Consider the following 16,152-nt stretch of genomic DNA (forward strand, 5'->3'; position numbering starts at 1 on the left):
TACTACAAATTTGTACTCAAAAACTTGTACTCATGATTATATTGCTAGACATTTACAACAACAAAAAATCATTACAGCATGGTCTGTCATAAAACACTGTTACTACCATTTTATCTGTTTATTAATTTATTTTCAGTGTCTGAATTAAGGATTTGGTTGTTGGGAGAAGACTGGTCTGATAAGAGTTCAGTGGGAAACTTGCTCTTGAGAAGAAATGAATTTGAAACAGAAACCTCTCTCCCACTTCATCAGTGTGTTAAACCAGGCAGAGGACAGATTGAGGATCAAAGCATATCTGTGGTCATCACACCAAATCTGTTTAACAGAAATGTTCCTGCAGATCAAGTTACTCAGGCACTAAAAAATTGTGAAGCCATGTCTGCTCCAGGTCCACATGTACTTCTGCTAATTCTGCAACCAGATACTTCCAAAGAGAAGCTCAAATATATGAGTAAGACCATGAACTCCTTGTCAGAGCACGCAATGAATCACACGTTGGTACTGGTGATGGAGGGAGAGAAAAAAATCAGTCCTGCTAAAGAGATAGAACTTGAAAATGTATTTAAGGAAAAATACCACAAATTAAACACAATAATCGCAGATCAACAGAGTTTAGTAACTGACCTATTTGAAAAAATTAAGAACGTTGTGAAGGAGAAGCAATGGAATTATCTCAGCCTGGAAATATATGTATCACCACCAGAGATGCCATCAAAGAAAAAAGTGATGGAGAAATTTGCCGGATTTTGTAAGTTACTTAAATAAGACAGTTCTGTACATTTGCACCACATTAATTTCAAATTACTGTCACTTGTTTTTCATTTAGCCTCGTATCCAATATTAATATTCTTAACTAATGAAGAATAATACAATATGGTACAATAATGGTATTTTAATGATGTTGTGTTATCTCCAAGCATCAGACCTTAAACACAAAATTGGATCACTTGTGCAAACATCTCAGAGTACAAGAAACAAAGAGGGTAAGTGATTATTATTTTCATGGTATCAAATATTTAGTTATGATCCTCGTGCAATAGAACTTACCATACTAACCATAATTTCTTTACTTAAAAGCCACGTTCCTTCCTGGAGAAGTAGACTTAATAACTTGCTTTACGAATGTAAATAATCATTATGGTAGATGTGAGATGTCTTTTAATAAAATATAATAAACATAAAAATAAAATAAAATCTTTCAAATAAAAGTCCACAAGTTTTATGATGATTTTCTAATATATGATGTAAGCGGTTTTTTGGAGATCTGTATGTTTTTCACTGAACATCGCAAACTTCAGAAGGACCTAAATACAATCTTTTAAAATAAAATGTTAAAATTTGTGATAACACAACTGACCCTGACATTTTTTGTTTCAGTGCCTGTTCTCAGTCTGGTGATATTTGGTAGTAACAGTGCTGGGAAGACTTTAGCAGTGAACACAATACTGGGCCTCAGAGAGTCTGCAGAAGTGTCTGAATTTGACACCCATCATAAATGTGTCAAGAGAGAGGGTGTGATATGTGGACACAAGGTCATCCTGGTTGAAATGCCGAAGCTAAACAAAACATCTCTGTCTCAGAAGGATGTGCTGCCCGAGGCATACCGTGCTCTGTCTTTGTGTTCATTTAACATAAACGCATTTCTCCTGGTCCTTACTGTTGATCCGCTCACTGACGATGATAGAGTAGAACTGAATTTAATGAGTGACACATTTGACACAGCTGATGGACAGTTCTGGAATTGTCTGATGATCATGTTCATATATCAAGGGAACAGACAGGACAAGATTGTCAATGAATTCATACATGTAAACAAAGACATTCAGACATTATTGAAGAAATGTGGGAACAAATATTACATACTCAGTGTTGAACAAAGACCAGATAGTACACAACTCTCAGAATTGCTGCAGATGATCTATGGAGTTACTTGTTACTCGTCTGACACATATCTGCAGGCTCAGATGGATAACAGAATTCAACTACAGGACAGAATTATAGAAGTGGAGAAAGAAATCAGAACTTTAAAAAAGATGAATCAAAAAGGTAAGACATCATTTAGTCTGAATCTTAATATAAAGGATTGTTTTACTTATTATATTGTTACATTTAGATAACCATTAGTATGATGTTACTATCATGACTTTTCCACTGAAAACTGTTACATGTATATCAATTATTTAATGTTCTTTAAATTCATGATTTTGACAGCAGGGGGATGTTTTTAAGTCATATTTAATATGTGCATATGTTTATATTCCTCTTCTCTGTACCATAGCTGAGACTGAGAGATCAAGCACAAACTGTGTGAGGATTGTGCTTATTGGAAAAACTGGAAATGGGAAAAGTGCCACAGGAAACACTATACTAAACAGAAAGGCTTTTAAATCCCAAGCCAGTTTTAAATCAGTGACATCCTCTTGTCAGAAGGAAGTTGGGTTTGTTAATGGACATCCAGTCACTGTTGTTGATACACCAGGTCTATTTGACACACAACTCCCTACAGATGATGTAAAGCAAGAGATACTGAAGTGCATTAGTCTCCTCTCTCCAGGACCTCATGTGTTCTTGCTGGTGCTTCGAATTGGAAGATTCACTTGTGAAGAAAAAGAAGCTCTTAACCTGATCAAGGAAACTTTTGGGAAGAACGCTGGAATGTTTAGCATCATAATATTCACTCATGGTGATCAGCTGCAAGATCAGACAATTGAGAGCTGTCTAGAAGATACAGATTCACATATGAAGAAGCTGATCAGAGATTGTGGAGGAAGATATTTTGCGATTGACAATACAAAACCAGACAATTCTAAACAAATTACTGACTTACTGGAAAAAATCAACAGTATGGTTGAAAAAAATGGAGGAGGGTGTTACACCAATGAGATGTTTGAAGAAGCAGAAGCTGCCATAAAACTGGAAATGGAAAGAATATTACAGAAAAAGAAAGAAGAGATGGAAAAAGAGAACAAACTTTTATGTGAAAAACATGAGATGGAGATGGCTGAGATGAACAGAAGAATAGCAGAACAAAGAGAGTTAATGGAAAGAGAGAGGAAAGCAAAGGAGGAAGAACTCAGAATTAAGGAAGAGTTCTTGAGAAATGAACTTAAGAGAAGAGATGAACAAGAAGAGAAGGAGAAGAAAGAAAGACAAGTAGCTGAAGACTTAAGAAGAATAGAAGAGGAGGATAAACAGGAACAATGGAAAAGGAAACTACAAGAAATAGAAGAGAAACGAAGAAGATTAGAAGAAGAACAACAGAACAGAGACCAGGAATATAGAGAGAAGTATGAGAGAGAGAGGAGAAAAATGGAGGAAATTCATAAAGAAAGGCTTAAGAGAGAACATGAGGAAGAATACCATAAAAGACTTAAAGAGGAGAGGAGTGAATGGGCGCTGAAAGAAAAGAAAATGATTGAAGAATTTGAACATGAAAAAAGAAAAAGAGAAGAAAAGGAAAATGAGAGAATTGAGGAGGAGCTTAAAGAAAGAGAGAGAATAGAGAGAGAGTATGAGAATAGTAAAATAGAGATGAGAAAACAGAGGAATGAATGGGAAAAATCATGGAAGGAAGAATGGGATAAAAGAATAAGAGAAGAGCACAAAAGAAGGGAAGAAGAGAGAGAAAAACTGAGAAAGCTTGAAGAAGCATTTGACCGAGAGCGTAAAGAGGAGGAGGAGAAGAGGAAGAGAGAAGATAAAAAAAGACGAGAACAGGAGGAGAAAGAACGAAAAGTAATGGAGGAAGAATATGAAAGGAAATTAAAAGAAATGAAGGGAAAGTATGAAGATGAGGCCAGAAAACAAGCAGAGGAATTCAATGAATTCAGAGAGAAATATACTAAAGACTTTCACGCTCTCATGTTAAAGCATGATTCAGAGATGAAGGAGCTGAAGCTAAAGCATGAAAGAGAGGTCCGTGAGAATCAAAAAGAGTACAGCGTATTGAGTGAACTCTCAAAACAAAAAGAGAAAAATCTGAATGAAAAAATGAATGAAATAGAAGAAAAACATCAAAGAGAGGTTGATGAGCTGAAGAAGAAGTATGAATCTGCATGTGTTTTACTGTAATAGCTACTGATCTCTTTACGTCCTGACATGTATAATATTAGAAATTTAGGTTCCAGTGAGTATCTTGTGTGTCCAAGAGCTGCTTTAACTGTCAGCGGGTAAATTTTACCCACACACATTACAACTGTATTTATATGGCTAAAGAATATATTATTTCACTTGTATTATGTCACTGTCTTCACAAAGAAGTTTCTAGAGTCATTAAATGATTGTCTGGTCATCAGCTATATTTTTGTCTTGTTTCATGTTCAAGGCTTTTTTTTATACAGACCACTAACAAGGGTCAATATAAGTTAACCAAGCCTGCACTGACAACGAGAATTAAAAATTAGTAAATACATATTTTGGTGGTGAAGGAGTGGATGCCGAGTTGCCATATCCTTCATACTGATATTAAATATATTATTACATGATTTCTTGTTTGACTATTAATCAAGTTATAGCAAGAGTGAAATGTGTAACCTTATGTGCGCTTATGAGATATTAAAGAATCCTGTTCTACCCTCAAGATTAATGTCCACATATTATGTGTGTGTATCCAACCATAATGATAAGACACTTGCCAGTGCTAGAAAGCCTTGAATTTTAGATAAGTTCTCTGTGTATGTGTGTTAGTATCTGTCTGTACAGGGAGAAGCTCAGACAGTCCCAGGACAAACGATCAACTGCCAGTGTCCAGCGTATCAGATATACGTCTTTGGAGAGTTTATCTAGGTTTTGGAACCAATCAGAATTTTGTTGACTTATGTATTGACGCAATTAGTATCCTCTGTCAGGGTATAACTGGGGTTGAGTTGAGTTTGAGTTGTACGGGGGGGCGGCCTACGAACTCCGTCGAGAGTATTGAAGCTGACTTCTGCTGATGAAATTGTAAACTATTTTCTTAAAGTAAAATTATTATTATTAATTGAACTCATCTCTGACTCCTGGTCTTCATTGCCAAATATCTGGTCCTTGGGTTTTAACTGTACATTCCCCTAACAGTGGTGTAATATTATACTAAAATGTCATGAATATAATTAAGATATGATAATACAATCATATTAGATAATGTTAACCTTTGTTATTTAAATTACTAAAATAGACTATTTTAATGAGTAATAATAATTTACAACACTGCATGATGTGATTACAATTTCTTTCTATTTTTTATTTTTTTTATGCATATAATATATAATTTGACTAAGAGAACAAAACCAATAAACTTCAGGTAATCAAAAAATGGTTAGATCATAGACCAATTTTTTATTTATTTTTTCTCCAGGAAACGGGCATGCTTTATAGAACCACAGAAGCAGAAAATAAATAATAGAAATGGTAAAACAAAAGCTAAATAATCAAAATTTTGAACAATTAGTAACATTGGTAAAACATTAATATGATGTCTTGATCGCTGTCTGCTGACCCAGGACACTTTACTCATCTCTCCACCATCAGACAGAATGTCAATTTTCTCACATTTCAGGCATATATTTATATATATAAGTTTACATTTTAATAAAACAACATGCATTTTTGTCACACACTACTTAGTTATTTCCTACCTGTCCTTTATTTTGACAGATAAATTCTTGGGAAAAAGATATTTGTCTGTAGACTGATTAAGAAATTGTCATGTTTTATAAATTATTTTCTTTATTTTAGTGAAAATGTGAGGCACTGTACAATTTTGCTCCCATTATTTAGGCCTAATTAAACTTGTACGATTTAGCTAAATCATTGAAACTCTAAATAATGGATGGCTTAATAAAACATCCTCACATTTAAACTCAAGTTCTCTCATTATAATCAACAAAATGCACGTGAAGTAAAAAAGGGCTTCATTAATTGACATCTTAAATAATTTTAAAGGGAGCCTTCTTTACTTGCTTTTAGGGCTGGGTGATATGGCCAACAAAAAAAACAAATCCCAGATTTTTTCAGAAACAAATCCAATTTATAATATAAATCTATTTTAAAGAGCCAAACAGATGGAAAATCAAAAATTACCTGTATTACAGTATATGGTGTAGCTGTCCATCAGTGTAAACAATGTGTAAATTAAACCAAAAAGTACACGATTTATAAAGTTATTGGCTTCTAAAGTAAGGAGTCGACTCTGAATCACTGAAACGAGACGTTATAGATTTCAAATCTTTTGCCCATCTCTATGTACGTCACTAGGAACACTTTGCATAATAATCTCCGCCTACCGTCTTGAGAGAAACAAAACTCTGACCTGCCCCACCCCCCACACAGACGCTCTGTATGGTGTGAGAGCATCATGTCGAGGAGACAGTGTGTTTTTAATTGTAAAGGCAAGTTTGTTTTATTTTCACTGCCAAAGAATGAAGATCAGAGGAACCAATGGCTAAAATTAATTTTTACCACAATACCAGAGCAGTACAACAAATCCTCACTGATGACTGCTTTTCTAATCTCGGTGAGTACAAGGTGGGATTTTCAAAGCATTTGGCCATAAAAGAGGGTTTAATTACCAACTTTATTTAGACCAACGAGCATCTCCGAATCACAACGCGAAGTATGATTATGAAGTTATGTGTCTGTTTTCTCCTGAGCATCCTGCAGCCTGTCTTCGCTGATCGTCATGTACAAACACGTCATTAAAATGAACTGTAACTCCGTGAATACTCAACGAAGAGACATGTGCTTGACATGTCTACTTTAAAACTAAACAAGTGCTGCTAACAAATATTCTGTGATAAAGTAATCCATATGAAAACAACGCGATGTCCATTTTTCAAGTCTCCCTTCCTTATATCTAATGTGACCACGCCCCCGCGCTGAACACTATTCAGATTCAAACTGAAGCGCGCGGCTTGAATACACCCGCACAGAAGAAAAAGCAGCGATAATGTTCAAGTTTTTTATTTTACTGTTTGCTTTGCAGTGAGAGGAATAAGACATAATTCACCCCAAAAAGATGCTAACGCATAGTTTACCGTGGAGGTGTGTGGAACAACCAATCAAACCTGACTATGTTAGTTGACCAATCAGAACACAGTATGCTACCGAAAGGTGGGGTTTAAGGAAACTGAATCTTTTGAACAGCTTTGCGTGAACCGTTTGGGGATCTCTGAGAATTGAGGTCATTTTAAAATTATATTTTGACAAAATGATAATGTTTTTTTAACCTGGGATGGATTTAAACCTATTGTACAGGACTTATAAAGCTTAGATTTTTCATCTTACTGGCTCTTTAAAGCCTTGTAGGTTTACTGAGGAGCGAACGCAGTAAGCAGGTTCATGGCGTAGAGCCATGCGAATTGCTAAAGTATAAACAAGGCTTCAACTGCACAAAGCTAAAGAGAAAGCGGAAAGTCCTATGTAAAAATTTAGAAAAAGTTCCATCGATTCACAATTTATACCATTGCTACGAATCTATGATATTGTCATATGATATCACCCATCCCTAACATGCAATAACGTTAATGATTCAAACACATCTGACAAGCTACTTTAATCAACAAGTAGCGCATCCTCACTTTATTCCAGAAAAGTTGCCGATCCAAGGCTCACGTGGATGAATGTTGGGGTCGGGGGGAAGGGGCGTGTCTGGTCTGAACTAGTTGATGCATGAAAACAGCACTCTGATAAAGAGGTTGACTGGCTCAAAGTATTTTGAAAATACAAAAATACTCATCTTAAATGTATGTAAATACAAATTACATTTGATTTTTTCTAAAGGCTTTAAAATCAGGGGTGCAAACAGCGTGCTTTTCGGCGGCTCTCGCTTTTTTCACGGCCGTCTGGGTGACTTGTGTGAATCGTGCAGATCCGAAGAGGTTTTTTTCTGGGGGGGGGGGGGGGGGGGTTGGGGGGGCGATCTGAGAGTGTCGGATTATAATTTCACCATCAGCAATTCAGGATTGCCTCCACCAAAAAAGTAAATGAGCAAATCAGAACACTGCGCGCCAAAACAGCACCGGTATGCCCGCTGGTGTGAACCACTATGTTTCCTCTTGCTGTGGTATATCTGTCACTTTTTACTGGAAACTGGTGAGATCATCAATCACTGGAGGTAAGGATATTTTTGGTTTATAATGTTATGTAATATACTAGTCATGTAATTTATTAAACAATTTAACTAGGCCGAGGTAATATGTTGTGTGTCTGTGTGTAACCTGCTATCAGTACGATTTAGCTACATCAAGTTCACATTTAAAGACCTAACGTTAGTGCTAGCTAGCAGATCAACCCAGCCGGCATTTCAACGTTGATTCAACGTTGAAACAACGTCAGGTACCATGGTTGAATCAACGTTGAAAAACCTTTCGATTTTGCAAATTGGATCAACGTTGAAATCACGACGTTGATTCACCGTTGAAATCGTGACGTTGATGTACGGTTGAAATCACAACGCTGATTCACTGTTGAAATCCCGACGTTGAATCAACGTTGAATAACCTTTCGATTTTGCAAATTGGATCAACGTTGAAATCACGACGTGGATTCACCGTTGAAATCGCGACGCTGTTTCACCGTCTTACCTGCATTATGGGTGAATTAGGGTCGTGCTGCAGCCCTGGGATGAAAGCTGAATGAGGTGTTGATTTTGAAAAGTTAATCCGCGTTGATAACACGACATTGTTTCCCCGTCGTACCTTGCACCGGGTGTAAATACACCTAGATCCTAGTTGGCATTTAGATCAACATGGTACATGCAAGGCTAAAAATCTAATGACTGGCAGCAATGGCTTTACAAACAACTTCAATAAACTACCACATGCTCAAAATTGTCAAACAGCAGTTTAATTTTGGAAACATACTGTATAAAACAGATGAAAATAATACCACACTTTATTACGCAGAGTAGCCTATGCATGGAGGTAATGCTAAAAACAGGTAGTAGAACAATCCAAATACAATAATATTTAAAGGTTTTTGTGAAATAATTTGGCACATAAATGCATATTTTTTTGCAGCACTTACAAGACAAGCCCTTGTACCTTTATGAATGAAACCAGTGGATCTTTTATTTGGGTGGAAAACTACAGTTTCTGTCAAAAACAAGTTTTAGTAATGTGTCTCATTACAAGAGTTGTGTACATTTGTGCTGTGAAAATGTTTTGCACAGTACGAGCAGGGAACCTTCAACCAGTTGATTTCTCATAGGAACAACCCCCCCCCCCCCCCCCGAACAGTGTCTTCTTTACCGTGGGGAATGCAGAATGAGATTTCTACCGCAGGGCACTCTAAAATGTTAGAACCAGCAGCCTTAGTGTATACAGTGTGGTTGTGCTTCGGGTGATCCTTGAAAAGTGTCCCAGCGCTAGGTCCTTTCTGACGCCGTCCCCTCCACTCTCTCCCACTTGTGCACTTTCTGTACCGTCCTGTATAAACATTTACATTTAATCATTTAACAGACGATTTTATCCAAAGCGACTTACAAATGAGAAGAACAGAAGCAGTCAGGTGTACAAGCGAACAACAACAGTATACAAGTGCCATGACAAGTCTCAGTTAGTCTAGTACAGAACGCATAGCCAGGTTTTTTTTTTATATGAAAGACAAGAAATTAAGGAAAAGTGCTAGCATTAGTTGGTTAAGTGCTGGTGAAAAAGATGGGTCTTAAGATGTTTCTTGGGGATGTGCACTGAGTAACATGATGGCCTTAGTGTCTGATATGTATCTTTTTGCATAGTATAAAAATCAGCTGCAAGTCCGTGATCTCTTTGTACACCGATTCAAGCCTTGTGTAAACCAGATCATTCCCTGCAAAGAATTAAAATAAGACAAAGACAGAACTGTTTGGTTTTTCATTCTCAGTCTCTACAAATATTTTATTTCATTAAAATTTCCACAACAAAGCCAAGTCATGTAAAACTATGGATTTTTCTAGTCAGTCTCTACAAATATTTTATTTCATTAAAATTTCCACAACAAAGCCAAGTCATGTAAAACTATGCATTTTTTTTCTTAAAAAAAAAAAAAACATAAAAAAAGGGGGGCTTCAATGCAGACTTCTCTTACGACCACCACCACCCATCCTCTCTGGGGCATATTTTAAGAATTTGGACATGGTCTCCAATACTTTTGTCTGTGTGGTGTTGTGTGTATTGATGACGGCATCTAACAAGAAAAATCAAAATAGTTCAGATCAACAGAATTGCTATAAATATATGGAAAAGCATTTTCAAGGATGTAATTTTTTTTTTAGGATTGACCATAATTGACCTTTATGCACAGTAACTTCCTTGTTTTCAATAAGCCAGCTCAATCATTTCTGGTGAACTGTCAGCTAATGTGAATGTCATTCTACACTCACTGCCTTCAGGATCTGCCTCAGGACAACATCAATGATGTTGTCCTGATACACTCAAAGGCTTCATCAAACAAACAGGAGAAAGGATTTAAGTCCTACATTTCTAGTTCTATCCATGACTATGAAGGTAAGTGTAGTGATGTTAGACAAAGTTAAATGCTATGTCTGACTATTCACTGACTAGATTTTGGGTTTAATCGAAAGATTAAAACAGTACATGCTGTTACATCCATATCAGAGCCCCAAGTTTGAGCTTGCTTATATTTTTGCAGAACTACATCAGAACATTCCATGCATAAGGTCAATTAGGTGACAAGAAAAACACACAAATATTTTGCACATACATATATATATATACATATACATATACATTAGGGGTGTAACGGTTCACAAAATTCACGGTTCGGTTCGATACGATACACTGATGTCACGGTTCGGTTCGGTTCGGTTCGATACGTTTTAGATACAGCAAAATGTAAAAACATCTCAACTTTTCAGAATGCCGCAAGCGCACCGCGGGTCATGTGACAAGAACTAACCAATCAGCTTCATCCTTTCCCGTAACAACGTTGAGAGCTCAGCCAAGATGAAGGAACAGCTGATCATAGTTGTATATGGATTGCAATTTTGAAATAAATTCAGTAGCAGAGCTACTGCAAGCGATTTTTAGAGCTGCAAATCCATTTATCCTTCGCTGAAATTTCCGCGTCTCATGGAGAGAGCACGTCATTGTTGCTTAGCAAAGACAGACGCCTCATGAGCGCTTCTGCCCGAGCGCTTTGGAAAGGAGGAGAAAGACGCGCTTAGCGTTTTCCATGCGTTTTTAGGCACGATATGTGAACGGCCCCTAAGGCGCTCGCTCACTCAGCACGCGCTGAAGGCTCGTTGCAAAATGTCTAATGCATTTAACAGACCAGAAATATAAGATCCTAAAATAACCAACAGGTCTGGTGTTTGGGTTGGATTCCCTGTAAGCTATAGTGTCTAAATGCTGCAGGGATAGTTTGCTGCGTGCATGTTTCTCCTTTTTTTCGTCTTTTCCCAGATAGTACTGACGCATATATCCCAGATATTCCCGCTGTTTTTTTTTTTTTTTTTTTTTTGTAATCCCGCTGGTGTACCCTGTCATGTTGCAGATGCGACATACCGTTGTTTTTTTATCCACCACTCTCTTGCCATCACCATTATAGCTTAAAGGGAATCCAAAGTGCACCCAAACACCAGACCTGTTGGTTATTGGAGGATCTTCTCATTTCTAGTCTGTTAAACGCATTGGCTATTTTGCAACGAGCCTTCAGCGCGTACTGAGTGAGCGAGCGCCTGCTGAGTAGCCTAACATAAACATATAAGATGGTGTTTTTTTCTTCTTCGGGAGTGTCAGGGGCGTTGCCTGTTACGTTGTTTGGGTTATTGGGCTACCTTGTTGAACGCATATCATTATATTTCTTTCTCTCTCTTTTTTTTTTCAAATATAATTAATTACTCCAACGAACCGTTCGGTATACATAATGCGTACCGCGTACCGAACCGAAAGCGTCGTACCGAACGGTTCAATACGAATACGCGTATCGTTACACCCCTAATATACATACATACAGTATGAGAAGCATAAAAAGAAATTTAACAGCCATTAAAACTTGACCAATAAAATTACTTGATGAAATTGTCATTTGGATTACCACTGAATAACACAAATTATCATTAACACTCAAACACAAATATCAATGGGTTGTTCACTCTTATTCAGTGAAATATTTTCGGGATTTTTTTTTTTTTTACTAAATTATTCTTCTATAACATTGTCTATCATCGCTGAAAATATTTTGGCAAAATGAATGCGTTAAGTGCAGAAAAATACAGATTTACAGTGGCAAGCTGAAAAGACTGTCTCTCTCATATGTAAAAACAGAGTTTGAGTTCCTAAATGATCATGTTCAATCCGGGTGATGCCCTCAACAATGTTCCAATGTTACTATAATGGACTATTTCACATTCAGAGATGAAGAACCAATGATGAAGTTTCCTCAAATGGCTGCCATAATCTCCGTTTGGGTGTAAAAACTGAGCAACTTTCTAGCCATGTGTGCCATTAACTTTATTTTGTATCTTTTACTACATGAACAGTGACTAAAATAAGTAATTTACCACAGTAAAGTGACTTTTACTTCTAATGCTTGACTGTTTCACTTTCTCAAAATTCCATTCCTGAAAATTATAGGGATCAATCGACTTCAGATAATCATAACTTTCGTTACAGACAGACTATGAAACAACTTAAAACAGACGTGAAAAGACCATTTGATGGGTTTTTCCAGATCACATCACGTATGCATTTTTTACTTACCACATATGACCTGAAAGAGTTGGGTCTTACAAAATGGGAGCTTCCCACATTTTCCCTTCAGATTATACTGTGCCATGACTCCATTTGAGAGAGTTCTGTAATACAAAAATTGCAACCATTTAATGAAACAACATTGTGGGCCAAGAGAGTAAAAAGAATGACTAAAATCTGAATAAAATTTCAACATTTAACAAAATTAATCTTTTGTTTATTTAAAGTTTATTTTCACAGTCCCTGTGAAATCAAAATGTAAGTTTTTCTTTTGGGTGTTAGTATCAATATATTGGTTTTAAGGTTATCTATATAAGCCACTGTGCTTTAAAACAGTGACAAAATTTAAAAAGGCATCCTGTGATTTTTAATGACCACATCGAGTCAGGATCTCTGTTTAATGTCTCATCCAAAGGATGGTGCTTCTTGATATTATAGTGTCCCCATACTGGGGCATTAGGACCCACAGGGATCAGAAGTTAAGTAACCCTTAATGGTCTCAATTAACACCCCTTCCATAACTCAATTTAACTCAAAATAACTCGATTGACAAAAATGTCAGATAGAACCTTATAATTCCAAGTTGTCGAAATAATGAAATTAATGGAACAAAAAGTACTTACGCAGACATTGACTTTTTTACCATGTCTACGTCATCAACTCCACCAAGTCTTCTCATATATGCTTGCTAAAAAGAATAACAAAAATGGTCTGTAAGAATAAACGGAGAATGATGCAATCTAAAATGATCTGATCTGTTGTGACCAAACTGATGTGGTGTAGTCAAGATGAGTTGACAATGGCACATACAATGTTTAGTGTCGATACGATAAAGCCTTGCAGAGATACAGATACAGCCTTTCCATCATGCCAACACATTTATGCATTATACAATAATTGTTTGGAACATCGACAGGAATATAATGTTTTTGTCAGCATGGTCTGAAGATGATGTGACCCAAATTTGGTAAAAATCAGATCAACGGTCTAGGAGTTTTAAAGAGTAGGTTTTCAAAGAAATTAAAAATGTTGGACATGAAGTTTGACAAAACATGGCATAAAATGTTATCATTGTTCTCGGTACCACTCAATGAATCTATCAAGACAAGTTTCATTAAAATAGGTCACGCTAATCAAAAGTTACTAGCATTTTGTTTAACTTAAGAACTTTGTGCCAAAGTTTTTTTTTTGTTGTTGTTTTTTTTCCCTAGCCTTTACTGTTCAAAAGTTATTCACATAGATGATAGGGGTGGTGAAAAAAATCGATTATTGATTAATCGCGAGTATGTTATGGACGAGTATGAATCGATTATTAAATTTACAAAATTCGTTTTTTTATTTTTATTTTTTTAAATTTTTTTTGCATTATTTTATTTTGTAAAAAAATTTTATACCGGGAGTTGAACGTCACGAACGCGCCCAGTTCCAGTTAGCAAGCGCGTGTAACGGCAGCCAGAGCAGGTCTGTAAAATGGAAGAACCAGGAACGAGCAACCAACCGATCCACCACGATCGTGAGACCGCACATGGTAAGACATCCTATCCTTGCGTTTGAAGCGCAGCCCGCACACCGGACACGCGTACGGTTTCTCGCCCGAATGTGACAGTTTGTGCCGGTTGAGGTGGTAGACGTCTCGGAAGACCTTGCCGCACAGATCACAGGCGACGTGTCGTCTCGTTCTCTCGCGTTTACGGTTGTCCGCGGGCAGACCGTTTTCCTGAAACCTTGACTGGGGATGAGAGATCATCGTCGGGCCATCCACAGCGACCAGCTCCACTCCCGTGCTCACGCCGCCGGTGAACGTCCCGTGCTGCGTCTCGTGGTTTCTCAACTGGACGTCGTCTGGAAACATCTTACCACAAACCCCGCACGAGAAAATGCCCTCGTTTTCGTTTTGAGCAGTGCTGTTATTGTAAGTGATCAGCTCTGTTGTGGACTCTTTTTTGGGTCTCTCTCTACCTCGCTTGGAGCCGTCGCTGTTGGGAAACTCCAACGGGGAAACCGCTAAGCGATCGGCTGCTGGTGCTCCGGTAGCGGCCGGCTGCGAGCTGTTACTCGGCTGCGTCGGATCGCCACTGTTGCTGTCATTGTTGTCGGTAAACACAGCGCCGTTGGACACGCTCCCGTTTTACATGTCTCCTAGCTAAGCTGGCCAAAAGATATTTATGTATAAATTGTGTCAGCACAACGGAGCACACTCACGCCACAACATGTGGACCAGCTGGTCTTCCTCCATAAGAATCTGGTCATTCCAGAGCTATGAATGTTTAGTACAACTTGATTGCTCACAAGTTAGTGTGTTGCATTTTGTCACTGTGTTCTACAGTACAGTATATAAGCTGAAACTACAGTAAGTTGTTCAAAAATGTTAATTTTGTCTTCTTAATGATTAAATTGGACAATTTTCTTCTAGAAAGACAAGGTGTTCAGGTGGAGAAAAAACTTCTTTACTTTGACATGTTTCGTCTTCAACCTGCAGTCTTCCTCCACCTGAACACGTTGTCTTTCTACAAGAAAATTGTCCAATTTCTACAGTATGTTGGTTCTGATCTACTTCCTAAAGGAAATAAGCCTTTCATTTATTTGTTATTGTTTAGTTCAACTTGAGTCACAACACAATGTGATGTATTCATTTCTGTGTTCTACAGAACATTGGCTACATACAAATAATTCTGAAGTTATAATTACACGACACAGAAAGTGCACTGAGTTGTTGTTACTCAATAAAAGAGTTAAGTAATTCAGTAGCTGACTTTTTTAGAATACTGCAATCACTTTGTAGTGTATTTTCATTTACTGTTGTGAAATGGAAAATCAATAATCGCTAATCGAGAATCGTTAATAATCGAAAATCGACTGTAATTGAATCGGGACTTCAATAATCGTAATCGAATCGGGAAATCAGACAGATTAACTACCCCTAATAGATGAAAGAGAAAATTTGGGCAGATGGTGACACTAGAGGGATTGCGTGATTTTTTTTTGTGCTAGACTCCAAAATTGGTGCAGTCAATGTTGGGACTGCCCTCTATCAGTGTGCCATATTTCATAAAAATGCGGTGATCGGTTCTATGGGCTGCCATGGACAAAGAAAAAAGCCAACAAATTCGATGCTTGGTCCCTAATAATACATATTACAACCAGTAACTAAACAATCATTACAAAAAAAAAAAAATTATATATATATATATATATATATATATATATATATTTTTTTTCAATTACCGTATATTTCGGACTGTAAGTCGCACCTAAGTATAAGTCGCATCAGTCCAAAAATACGTCATGACGAGGGAAAAAACATAACAGTCACACTGGACTATAAGCAGTGTTGTGGGTAACGCGTTACAAAGTAACGCGTTACAGTACTCTAATTACTTTTTTCCTGAAATGTGTAACTTAATGCGTTAGTTTCGTGCGCAAGTAATCAGTAACTTCGTTATTTTTTAAAAAAAGTAATCCGTTATTTTAAGGAAAGGAA

The 16,152-nt window shown here is 37.1% G+C and overlaps 1 protein-coding gene across 2 annotated transcripts in view; it reads left to right on the forward strand.

Annotated features, from left to right (window-relative positions):
* The window catches only part of LOC127951896 (GTPase IMAP family member 8), a 31,457-nt gene extending 26,470 nt beyond the window's left edge, over nucleotides 1–4,987 (forward strand). For both annotated transcript variants that reach the window (XM_052550031.1, XM_052550030.1), the window contains 4 exons: nucleotides 137–748; nucleotides 918–983; nucleotides 1,378–2,046; nucleotides 2,279–4,987. In XM_052550031.1, the coding sequence (XP_052405991.1) occupies nucleotides 137–748; nucleotides 918–983; nucleotides 1,378–2,046; nucleotides 2,279–4,071 (3,140 nt within the window). In that variant the 3' untranslated portion in view covers nucleotides 4,072–4,987. The remainder of the gene's footprint in view (nucleotides 1–136; nucleotides 749–917; nucleotides 984–1,377; nucleotides 2,047–2,278) is intronic.
* Nucleotides 4,988–16,152: the final 11,165 nt, after the last annotated feature.

This window comes from Carassius gibelio, chromosome B3, assembly GCF_023724105.1.
Source record: "Carassius gibelio isolate Cgi1373 ecotype wild population from Czech Republic chromosome B3, carGib1.2-hapl.c, whole genome shotgun sequence".
Classification (NCBI taxonomy): domain Eukaryota; kingdom Metazoa; phylum Chordata; class Actinopteri; order Cypriniformes; family Cyprinidae; genus Carassius; species Carassius gibelio.